The sequence below is a fragment of the Caretta caretta genome, chromosome 10 (genome assembly GCF_965140235.1).
Source record: "Caretta caretta isolate rCarCar2 chromosome 10, rCarCar1.hap1, whole genome shotgun sequence".
Lineage (NCBI taxonomy): Eukaryota > Metazoa > Chordata > Testudines > Cheloniidae > Caretta > Caretta caretta.
The window spans coordinates 72,225,205-72,237,662 of NC_134215.1; the positions used below are offsets into that span (position 1 = coordinate 72,225,205).

The 12,458-nt window shown below is 45.8% G+C and overlaps 1 protein-coding gene across 10 annotated transcripts in view; it reads right to left on the bottom strand.

Annotated features, from left to right (window-relative positions):
* The window catches only part of AKAP13 (A-kinase anchoring protein 13), a 325,971-nt gene that overhangs the window by 144,485 nt on the left and 169,028 nt on the right, over positions 1-12,458 (bottom strand). For all 10 annotated transcript variants that reach the window (XM_075133185.1, XM_075133183.1, XM_075133179.1 and 7 more), the window contains one exon: positions 5,991-6,180. In XM_075133185.1, coding sequence (XP_074989286.1) covers positions 5,991-6,180 — 190 coding nt within the window. The remainder of the gene's footprint in view (positions 1-5,990; positions 6,181-12,458) is intronic.

Genomic DNA, 12,458 nt, shown 5'->3' on the forward strand with positions numbered 1-12,458 from the left:
TGTTTTGCTGTATGTCACACTCTCAAAGTGCACACATTAATTTATCAGTCACCTGTACAATTATTAAATCTATAACATTAACCTGAGTGCAAACAAAATGAGATCAGCTCCTCCCTCCATCTCTGTGTGTATATCTACTTGAACTGCATTTACAAAATGTACTGGAACAGTAATTGACCTTTTAAGTCTTGCCAGCCACTGGCTATATTGAAGACTATTGCTTGAATGGATTTAAATTTAAACTCAGTAAAGAGCAGGATTTAAATTTAATTTGCAGTATTAAGTAACATGCATTTGAATGTACAATCCAGCTCCAAAATGGCACATGCAGTTCTTTTCGAGATTGGCTCTGGGCTGTAGGAGGATTACAGAACCCCTGTGTCTTTGGAAACACCATATTAATCTGCCCTCAAAGCAGGAAGCAGCCACTTGCCACCATCCTCTGGGGGCTAGTAAAAGGTACAGATTTTTCTCAAACAACCAATCCAAGGCTTGCCTACCACCTTTCCTCATTGCCCATTCCCTCCAGAGCCCATCTCCCTGTGCTTGTTCCTTCTCCCACCCCACTCCCATACACAAAGTCCTCTGTCTCCAGCTCCTCCTCACCCCAATGTAACACACATTTTGGTTACTCCAGCTGCTGACTACCTTGCTGTGTTTACAGTAACCCTAGTCATAAAATAAAACCACATAATAACAGAGACCGCTTGAAGCGAGCAATACACATTATTAAATCTTTATAGTTCAGGTATACAACGGCTCAGACTAGACATGTCAGTGGTGGGATATTCAACGGGGCAATGACGTTGGCCAATTCCCTTGAACTACCCAGGCAAGCATAAAGTGGTTGCATAGAAACCCTCTCACTTTTTTTTTTCTTTATTGATGTAATCCTTCCAGACGGCACATCCGCTGAGAACCTTACCTGTTCTTAAATACTGTTCACAATTTGGGTCCCCACAAGACTTAGCAGGTGCCATGCACTATTTAGGATAGAATTTGATCCAAGTTTTGTCCCACTTCAGAGCAATAGTTTAACCTCTAGTTCAGAACAAAAAAACCACACAGAAACTTTTTTAAAATGGCTAATTATGTGGGGGCTTCTCTCTCCAGAATTGGTTCCAAGGACCCTAGATGGAGGTCACTTGCCCCACTCTGCAATCCCACAAAGCATAGCAAACATCAAGAAAAGTATCTGTGCAAGCATGCAGATTTTAGAGCACTTAGAAGTGTTGTCCTTTAAACAGGAAGGACAGAGGGACGACGATGGGAAAGGGCTCCTCTACATACCCATCTTCAGCATAGGAGGCTCTGAAAGGTGTACCGTGATCAGTGGATCAGAGCTGGAGCCGGTTCGCACCAGTTCGCGTGAACCGGTTGTTAAATTTTGAAGCCGGTTTAGATCCGGTTGTTAAAGGGGTGGGCAAACTCCGGCCCACTGGACCATCCTGTCCGGCCCACCTGAGCTCCCGGCTGGGGAGGCTCCCCTGGCTGAGCATTTTTACTCACCCGGCAGTGCTCCGGGTCTTCAGATTTTGGCAGCTCATCATTGACTGTGATCACATATCAGCTGAATGAGAACACCCCATGGAGATGAAGACAACTTGAAACAACAGCTCTGAGACACATGGGACACTCCACTCATCTTAGTGGATGTTCCCACCCCTCTTTAGAGCCTATGATATACATGAAGTATACCTGTTCTCCACTCCCCATTCAAATGGGCAAGACTTCAGATCTTGGTTCACCTGAGAAAGATTGGGGCGGGGGGCTGTAGATGAGTATAGGCCCCCCTAGATCCAGACACACACATGGGTGGCAGTATGAGAGGCTCACAAACCCAGAGCGGCAAGGTTCCCCATAGCCCAGCTCATATGTGGGGGGCCAGAAAGGGGGCTTAGAACGGTTAGAGAGCTGACAGCCCCCCAGATCTGGACATACACAGGGAGGAGATAATGTGAGACTGACAAGTACCCCTGCTCCATTCTCCCCTCTGCCACACACCCGCACAGCCCCCTTCCCACTGCACTACCCCCTCCACTGCCCCTAACCCCTAAGCCTCCTTCACCTGATCCGTCAATCTCTGTCCCCCTTCCTCTTATCCCCCTTCTCATAACCACCCTCTCCTCACTACAGCCCCAAACTCCCCTCCCGCAACTCACCCCACCACTCCTTGGAAATATTTTCATGGCTCATTTTTCCCCAAAGACTTTTGGAGACTTAGGGGGGTTGGGTGCAAAATTGGGATGCACTGGCAGAGCTCAGGGTGCCACCCCCCTTTCACCTGAGCCCCCAACCTTTCTCGCCTCCCCACCACCACCATTTATCCCGTTCCCCATAATCCCACCTCCCCTCACTGCAACCCCCACCCCTCTCCCCATATTTCCCCACTTTTCCACCCCAATGCCCCTCACTTCCCAGGAAGCACTCACATGCCTAATTTCCCCCCAAAAATACTTTGATTCCATGATCCCCAAACTCAAATAGCCACTTATGACTCACAAATTGTAGCAACCTCTGGCCCCTCAGTTCAAAACTCCTTTTGTCTTAGGTGGTGGTTTGTGTTTAACATGTTGTTTAGTTATGTTAATGGCAGAATGAGTTCACAGCCATCAAGAGGTCTCTGATTCATCAGTAAGACTAAGATTTTGTCATGACAATTTTTAGTAAAAGTCACAGACAGGTCACAGCCAATAACCGAAAATTCACAGAAGCCCCATGACCTGTCTGTGACTTTTACTAAAAATAACCCTGACGAAATAGGGAGTGGGGGGTCCCCCAACTCCCACCGTTGCTGATGCTCACAGCGGCTGGGAGCGGCAGGCCCCCTCTGCCCATGGAGGCTCAGAGCTCCAGGACTGGCAGCTAGGAGTTGACAGGGCCCCTTGCCCCAGCTCTGAACTCGGGGGCCCCCCACCGCCCGTGTGGATGGGAGTTCCGGGGGCTGCCCGCCACCCGTGGAACTCCAGGGGCCATCACACCTGGGAGCTCTGAGGCGACCTGCTGCATGTGGCGTCTTGGACCTGTGGGGGCCCCTGCTGTGGCTCAGAGCTCCGGGAGTGGCTTGGAGCTCCAGGCAGATGCCTGGGAGTTGCAGGCCCCCCCCCACACAGCTCAGAGCTCCAGGGCTGGCAGCTGGGAGCTGCATCCCACCCGCAGCTGAGAGCTCTGGTGCTCCCTCTGGCAGACAACTCCAGCCCCGCGGCTGAAGCAGAAAACGTCACAGAGGACTCTGGAAGTCACGGATTCCGTGACCTCCCATGACATAATCGTAGCCTTAGTCATTATTACCTCTCAGTTTAACAGTACAACGCAGCAGAAGGAAACTGATTTTTTGGAGTTGGTGCTGTAACTTAGGAACCCCAATTTGGATCACTAATGCTACCCTGTGGCCCTATGCGGCACACCAAATTTCAAAGCTATCCAATTAACTATTTGGATTTTAGAGCACTTACAAGAGTCAAGCTTTGAAACATATAAAATGGTGGGAATGGAAGCCATTTAGTCATTTTTCTGTATCAGTGCATGCACACTGTAAATATGTACATTTCCTTAAATACCATTCTCAATTTGGGTCTCCCAAAGATTTAGTGGATGCCATGCACTACTCTGGATAAAACTCAACAGATTGAGATCATTTTGACCTGCATCACATCAATAGTTTAATCCCTAGCTCTGGGCAAAGAAACCCACCTAGAAACCTTTTTTCAATGGCTATTTTGGGGGGGAGGGGTGCTTGTATCTCCAGAACCCCATGCTCATGTGACTCCAAATTTGGGTCTCTGATCCCACCAAGCACCCTCCCAGGCACACCAAATTTTAAAAAAATCTGACTGAGCATGTCAGTTTTAGAGGACTTAGAAGTGTTAACCCTTAAACAGATATCATGATGCAACCTTAACTATAGGGGTGCTCCCGTGCCACTACAATGACAGACTATGCAGTTCTAAACTTGCGATGCTGTCCAAGCTTCATGGTGGGTTAGGATCCACATAAATAATTGGGAGATAGTGGGCACTGGCTGGAACTACTGCTCTACATGAAGAAAGAACACATGATAGATCCATTTGTGTGGGTGTGCAAATGATCAAGTTCAAATGGAGTGTCGGCTGTCTGGTGGCTTCCACCCTGCAGCAGAGCACAGGGAATGCTCTACTGGTTTCCAGCCAATGCAGACAAACACAAACAAAAGTGACACTTGTTGTGGAACAAGCAAGGTTTTGAAACACAGAGGAAGTGGGAGCCCTCACATCCTCGCAGTGAAGTCACTCTGCTGATAGACTAAAAAATAGAGCCTTCTCCAGAGGAAGCCAACTGGCTTTCAGCTGAGCTTAAATGAAGTAATTGCAGGGCTGCTTTCCAAATTCAAATCAGATTAGATCTGAAGTGAAACAGGGCTGGAAAAAAAAATCTAAACATAGCTTTTCTGATTTCATTGTCAGACAAAATGTACCCGTCAGGCATCTGTACTATCAAAAAGAAACGTGCTTGCTATGAGAGACATATTTTACTGTCATCTGGTGGTAAGGGGAGGCAAAGTGAGGTGATTCCAATGCTCGCTTTGGTTTGCCACTTGTACCACCAGTATTTGCTGAAACCCAGAATTACTACTGTTCTGTATTCAGACGACAGTGAGGACTGTTGTTCAGAATGGTCAGTCTGCTAAAATGTCAACTAGTAAAAATGAAAAATACTACTCCAACCTCCTCCTTTTTATCTCTTAATGAAAAAGGAGTAGCAATATTTAAATATAACAACTCTGAGGTCTGTCACTCTTCAATGTAGACACTACCTATGCCGACAGGAGGGCTTCTCTCACTGGCATAGGTAATCCAGTGCCCCGAGAGGTGGTAGTTAGGTCAACGGAAGAATTCTTTCATCGACCTAGTGCTGGTCTACACCAGGGGTTAAGTTGGTATAGCTATCTCTCTCAGGAGTTTGATATTTCATATCCCTGTGAGACGTAGCTGTCCTGAAGTAAATTCCTAGTGTAGACCAGGCCTAGGATAGTGGAATTAAACACACACATACAGACATCTGAAAGGAACGGTGGACACACAAGGAAAACTGAAGGGTTCTGCAGCAGCTGTAAAATCCTGACCACCATTTTGCATTTCACCCTTTGAACAGGGTCTCCCTGGCAGCCTCTTTCAAGCTCTGAGAGTGGAATTTTCCGAAGACCTCAGACTTGACCTAATTGCAGATCCAATGATCAAGCTCCCAGTGGCTTTAATTGGAGCAGTATCAGGCCAATGCCAAATGCTTCTGAAAACCCCACCATGAACTCCTACAGCATTTAACAGGAGTGGACTCACCCTCAGAATCTTGCACTGAGGTACTAAAGAAGAGAATACAATGCTCTCACTGCCGCTCCTCTAGCCCGTCCCCTCAACCGGAGTGCTGCTTCCTGGCAGATCTATTAGTGTCTTCTCCTAAACAAACACATTCCCATCTCCCTAACCCCAGCCAGTACCAGAACCCACCTCACACTCCCCGCCCACTGAGCCAACCACACTGCAGGGAGCTACCCTGTGCTCCAAGCAATGTTCTTCTGCCCTCAGGATGTAACTCGCCTTCTCTTTGCAGGGATGAGTCAGGATCTGGAAGCAGAGAGAGGCAGAGTACACGAGGAAGGAGGTGCAAGGCAGGATTTGCTTCTCCCGAGAGAGTCCTGACCGAGCTCCACCTCCCTGATGGCAGAAAACCTCCCTTCATCCTAACAATGCCTTTAGTAGAGCCCCACTCCCAAATCAGAGGAAAGCAGACAGTTCCTAGGTAACATCCCTCCGGGCATTAGTTAATTATATCTAAGTTAAGAAACAGTTTCTTACTGTAACTGTGGTTCTTCAAGATGTGAAGGTCTAGTGTCATTTGTAAATCCCTATTGCCGAGGTGCAAAGTTTCTTACAAGATACCTGTAAGCTCAAGATAACAGCAGTGGGCATCCCAGGTACATTTACACTCACTGTATTGCCCTGTCCCTTTCTCACCGTGTGCTGGTGACTCGCTATGTATTGCCGGAGCTGCTCTATGTCATGCTCCATGCTGGCCTTTGCTCCTTCCTTGGTTTCAGCCGTTAGCGTGTAAACATTCAGCCCAAGGTGGTATTTCACACAGTAGTCCCCCGAGTGCACTATATGAGACAAAGTGCTCCAAGAGTCCGGTTCACCAGCTTCCTCTCTGAAATAAAACAAACCCAGGTTAATACACAAACGAGGCTGAAACACTGGGATGCAGTGACACACATGCCATTCCTCGGTCTCGATACTCATCTAGTTAATGGCCCAACCAAAAGAGTCTACAGGGCGGTTTATTCTGCAGGCTAGAAGGTCAGGCCAAGAAACACATACGCTCCCCAATCTTGGCGGAGGGAAATGAACTGGAGTTGAGACTTAGAGTCAATGACAAGCTCCATCCCAAAAAGTCCTGCCAAGTCTTATCAACGGGGAGTTTCCAAGCTGTCAGAAGGTTATAGCAAGTAGTGATGAAGGGCAAAGTGAATTTAATGCAGACCAAGGTGGCCAGATTGACAGCCCTAGAGTGGGGAACTGTCTCCTAATCTATGGAATAAGGACTTTAGGGCAATAGGCAAGCGACATGACAACTTTTATGACAGAAACATTCCTCCAGGGATCAGACAGAGATAATAAACTCACTTCACAGAGTGCAAGCGGCCATTATGTGGTACCAACTTTCATTCACCACTGAACTGGACTTGATTTGAATGGCTGGCCTAAAGGGGAAGATCTTATCTGACCATTCTTACATAACTGTTAGGACACCAATATCCTGAGACATCAAGTCCCTCTACACTAGGATTATTGATTTAATTATAGAGCTGCCCATTTTGTCAGTTAACAGTAACAAAATCTTTAATAAAGGTCAGTCCGGCGGGGGGAGGGGGGGAGACTATGCCGTTGTCTCCATTAGCACAGAGCTTTAAAGTTGTAACTAAATTACATTCTTATTTACATAAAATGAACACAGTAATGGTCAAAATACTGCCACCTTCACTACAAACTTCAGAGCATAACTACACTGACAGAAGAACAGAGGCACACCCATATGGAACTTTTCCTGTCTCTAATTGTTAGAAAAATTGTTATGATACTAACTGTTAACATGAGCTCAGATACCACAGTAAATGGCACCGTTTAAGAACTGGAACTGAATAGAGAAGAGTCAAGTAAAATTTCCATTAAGGTTACAAGCCAAATTCAGGCCTAGCAGAAATTTGCATTTGAGTGATGCCTGAGATAAAGACTGAATTTGAATCTAAAAGTATAAATCATACCGACGTGCTGTGCTGTCTCACAGTGTGACTGGCCCTCTAAGGGGAGTTGGGCCCAACCACAGGTGTGATAGATCAGCTACCTTCCAGCTGAGGCAGATCAGTTAGGAATCAGAACCCAGATGTTTAAAGGTATTTAGACATTACTGTGCTCAGCATTCCAATGTCTAACAGATTTAGGAGCCTAAATCCAATTTTCAAATGTCATGTAAGGAGCCTAAATCCCATGAACCATCAATAAGATTTTGGCTCCAAAGTGCTGAAATCTCTTTTTCAAAATGAGATTTGGGCTATGTCTACACTGCACTTTTGTCATTATATCTTTTGTCACTCAGGGGTGTGAAAAAACACACCCCCTGAAGGACAAAAGTTTTGGCGCCGAAAAGCACCAGTGTGGACAGAGCTTTGTCGGTGGGAGACGCGCTTCCGGCGCCAGGGTGGCCGTCTTACATGGCGTGGCTGCAGTGGCACAGCCGTGCTGTCATAAGGTGTGCAGTGTAGACATAGCCTTCGGCTCGTAAATCAGTGGAGCAAATATTCAATCTCCATTTGCTTTGTGACAAAGTGCTGGAGAACGATGGGAGAGTGGTCCAAGCCTTTGTGGATTCTGCTAAGGCATTTGATAGCATACGACACCAACCTCTTCGGGCAATCCTGTGGCTGGTCGGACCTGGGGAAAATGTAGTAAGGCTTATAACAAATCTCTATGAAAACAAGATGGCTTCAGTGTGCATGAGCAACGTAGTCGGTTTGACTTGAGGATAGATGTCAGACAGGGCTGCGTGCTACCTGCACTTTACCTGTAGCCTACAGGAGGGCACACCTGTCAGTGGACAAAAAATTAGTCATCTATGTTTCACCAATGATGTTAATCAGATAGGACTGTTGCCAAGAAGAGGGGCTCAAATTGCTGGAAAGAGTAGTGGTAGAAGTAGAGATGTTAGATCTAAAGGTATCACATGAAAAGACAAAGACAATGGTAACATCTAAATCTGCTGGAAAAGTGAGATACTTCTAATCCAGATCTGAAGATGCATTGGAGCGTGGTGAGCACTTCAAATACCTAGGTAGCATGACGACAAGAGACTCTAAACATCACTTAGAGATTTGACATAGAACTGGACTCATGACTGCTGCTCTAGCGACCCTCAGACACATTTGGAGAAACAAACATATTACCATGAAGTGTTAAATTAAACTGCTGCAGTTTCTTGCCTTCAGCATCTTGCTATATGCAAACAAGACATGAATGCTAAGGAAACAGGATAGTAAGAAGCTTTCTGCTTTTAAATTGAAATTCTACAGGCAATTGCTGTGTATTAGCTAAACCTCACACAGGACTAATGAGGACGTAATCACCCAAATTTACAGCATAATTAGAGTGATACTGTATATTAAGACAATCAGACCAAGAACACTTGAGTTTGCAGGACGCATAGGTCAGATGAACGGAGGAAGATGGCCAAAGAACGTTTTGCAGGGACTGATGCAAGGTGCCAAGGGGTGCCCATGGCGAGCATGGGTTGACGATGTGGTTGATTGGATGGAATGCAGTACAGCGTGCTTCTCGAAGCTGCATGACGACTCTGAAATGTGGAGGAAGATCGCACGCCAATGACTTCCATATACTGTGGTTACTGTTTCTTTTGATGTGATTGCACGCACTTTCCACTGTGGGAGAACGTGTATATATATTGCAGTAAATCAGTTAGGTGTGCAATTTTGACTGCAGCAATACCCAAATATCTTCAAAAATCTGTGCCCAGGTGATTATAAAAACCCAGCAAGTAGCCCGGTAAGGCAGAGAGATGTCAGGAGCAGGGACGCTCTGGCAAGAAGCCCCTAGGTCAAAGGGGAAGAGCTACAGGAAACAGGCTGGCTCCACTGGCAGGCCCTGGAGCAGGGTGACTCTCAGGCAAACAGCCAGTAGAGTAGAAACCTGTAGGGACTAGCTCCCCACAGGAGACAAGATTCAGGGGAAGGGACGATGGATGTACTGTACTAGTTTTATGTAGAAGAACCACAGCAGAAGCCCTGAGGAAACAGGACTGAATCAGAATCCGCACATGATGTCACTCTTTCCTAGGCTGGAGAGACAGGCCAGTAGCCTATAGGCTGCTATTTTGGAAAGTAAGCATCTTGGTTAAACAGCTAGCCCTGAACCCACAAACATTTATACAAGTGCTTAGTTTTAGTCATGTGATTAGTCTCACTAACCTCAATGGGACTACTCACATGCTTAAAGTTAAGCATGTGCACGTTTGTAGGATCGAGGCCTTAGTCTGAAGTTTGCTGTGGTTTTTTTGCTCTCTGTCAAGTTTCATTTTGAACCAGAAACGAGTTCAAGGAACTGATGAGACACCGGTTTCTCAGCAAGAAGCACTTTCCATTAATGGCCAGATTGTGGCTCATCTTGTCACAGTGGCATATGGTGGCCGTGCTGGCTAATTACCCTACGGGTAATCATATCACTTTCACAATAGGGAAAAGAGCCACTGTGGGGCTGATACTTTCCCCTCCAGTGCATGTGGGTGGGAGTGGACAGGGAGGAGTGGAGCCTTGACTTCATCATACTGTGTGCCAGCTAAGCCAGCTGCACTGGTGTGCTGGGGACATATGATGTGTCAGGTATACGGCTCTGCAGGGTACGTCCCTGCCAGAGCAAGTGTGGCGGGGGACTGGGAGGCAGGCAGTTGAGGCAGTTTTCTTCACTAGGAAAAAAGATGTGTAGTTAACTTGAGTCAGTGGCACAAGTTAAAATTCTAGAAAAGACAAGGCCATTTGTAGTTCTCACACAAGTTATCAGGTCAAGTTCAAGGCTGTGGTGGGGCTTAGGGTGTACCTCAACCTGCTAACTCATGTAAAAACTACAAATTGCTTTAACTTCATAAGGATTTTATCTTGCATAAGGCCTGGTCTACACTACATAGTTAGGTGAACGTAAGGCAGCTTACGTCGATCTAATCATACCAGTATCTACACTATAGCCTTGTCTCCCCAATGTAAGTGCCCTACTATAATGACATAACTCCACCTCCACAAGAGGTGCAAGGCTTATGTCGGTGTAGTTAGGACTATGCAGTGTCTGTACAGACACTATTATTTACATGGTCTGTTCCCTCTCTGCTCAACTTCACGGCTCCAGTGGAGCCGTGAAATTGACAAGAAAGTGGGCAACTAGAGCCCAACTGCCCCCCCACATACCTCCTGGGAGCTGGGTGGTTGGACCCCACTCCCATCTGGGAGCCGGGGCAAGAATGGATCCCACTCCCAGCTGCGAGCCGTGGGCGGCTAAACCCTGTTCCCAGCAGGGAACAGGGAGGCATTGGGGGGGGGGGGGGCAGCTGGGCTCCCGGCAGGAAGCTGCCAGTGCAGCTGAGAGACCTGGCTCTCAGCTCCCCACACTGCCCCTCTTAGGTCACTGGAAGCACTCCTGGTGAGGATGCACATCACTGACTCAAGGAGAGTCGTGTGGACATGCACCATCACAAAAATTACTGTGGCGGCTGTAAATCTACTTAAGTTTTTAATGTAGACATACCCTTAGTTAATTGAAGTTAAGAACACGCCCTTCTTCCCTAGTGAAAACAAGGCCTGAGCCACATTCTGATTCCCAAGTTTCTTCTGGGGCAGTGCAATTACAAACTACTTCATACGTCAGATGCATGGCAAAGCTATGGTTGAGCCCTAAATGATGAAGGAATTCAAATACTAAAACTAATGCACTCCACTGAGAAATATGTCCATTAGGCCTCATAAAATTACAGGCATATTTACGAACATTTCTATTCAGTGTCTATACATGCCATTTTGAGTCCTTACGATAAAAACAGTAACCCTTTTAACAGGTTAATGAGTAACCAAGGAAACTACTCGAGGAAGGCAAGTCCACTGGATGCTGTTATATAAGTTACCATGCAATTTAAAAGAAACATATAACCTCTGAAGTGAAGCAAAAATGAAGAAATGGATCTCTATCAACTTTGGCAGTAAGACAGTGGGCACTGTCAGCTGGGGCTACCCTGAGACAGTTTAATACACTATATATATTGCAAGGAACAATCCTGTACTGACAGTGGCTGATGGACTAGCTGCCTTAACAGATTTTTTTCTAATTCTATGACTCACTTCAAATTAATCTATTATTCATCCAAATCGAGCCCAGTCTAAATGGACCTGATTCTCCTCCCTTTTTCCACAGTGTAACTCAATTGACTTCAATGGAATTACTCCTGGTTTATTTAGAATCAGAATCAATATTGCAATAAAGAAACAGAAGGTAATGTACAGTTTTCTATTATAAATGGCTGTTTCAACTTCTGTAAAACAGACCATCAAACCCCTGCAATCCAAGTTATTTTATGCTTTTAATAGCTCAGTTAACTGAATAAATGGCCCTTCTTTATCAAGGAAACACAGACATTTCTGTCTGAGCTATTTTTCTTTTCAGCTGTCATATATGAGAAATCACTGTACTTAGAGCAGCTTTCAGAATACAATGAAGCAGTCATCGTGAAAAGCCCATTCACCAATTCATGAGAGCAACATCAGCGAGATTAAAGAGAACTAAGCGCAACAGCCTTTGTCAATTTCCCATCAGCTTCAAGTATATCTGCAAGCATCTTCAAACAGGCATCCACAAAGCAATCTACAGAATTCACGATTATAAATGACACCGAATGACTTCACAAACATCAGAATTCAGAAATGAATTACAGAGTAACTATGCCTACCTGTTTGCCTCTAATGAAATTCACCAACTTCACAGAAGTATGCCAAATTTATTCAAATAATTACTTCCACATACAAAGAAAATAATTTCTTTCATATACAAATTTCATGCTGTATGTTAAACTGAACACTTCCATAACGGTGCATAAATCGTATTAAGTAGCAAATTACAGTTCACACCCAGGCAGTTGCAGGGGACTTTTGGCTCAGTATGAAATAACAGTCATATGTACCATGCCCATGTGAAACAAAGATATAACTGATGGCTTGCATCTACCACCCTTACTCCATGAGTTGTCCCACTGAGGACCAGGATGAGTCTTCAGCTAATGGGACTCCTCCCAGAGGAAGGTACTGCCACAGTTCAGGGCAACTGCACTTGTAGTTCCCCTTTGTATCCAAGCAAAGGCACCCATTCTTAGGCTTCCAGCTCCCC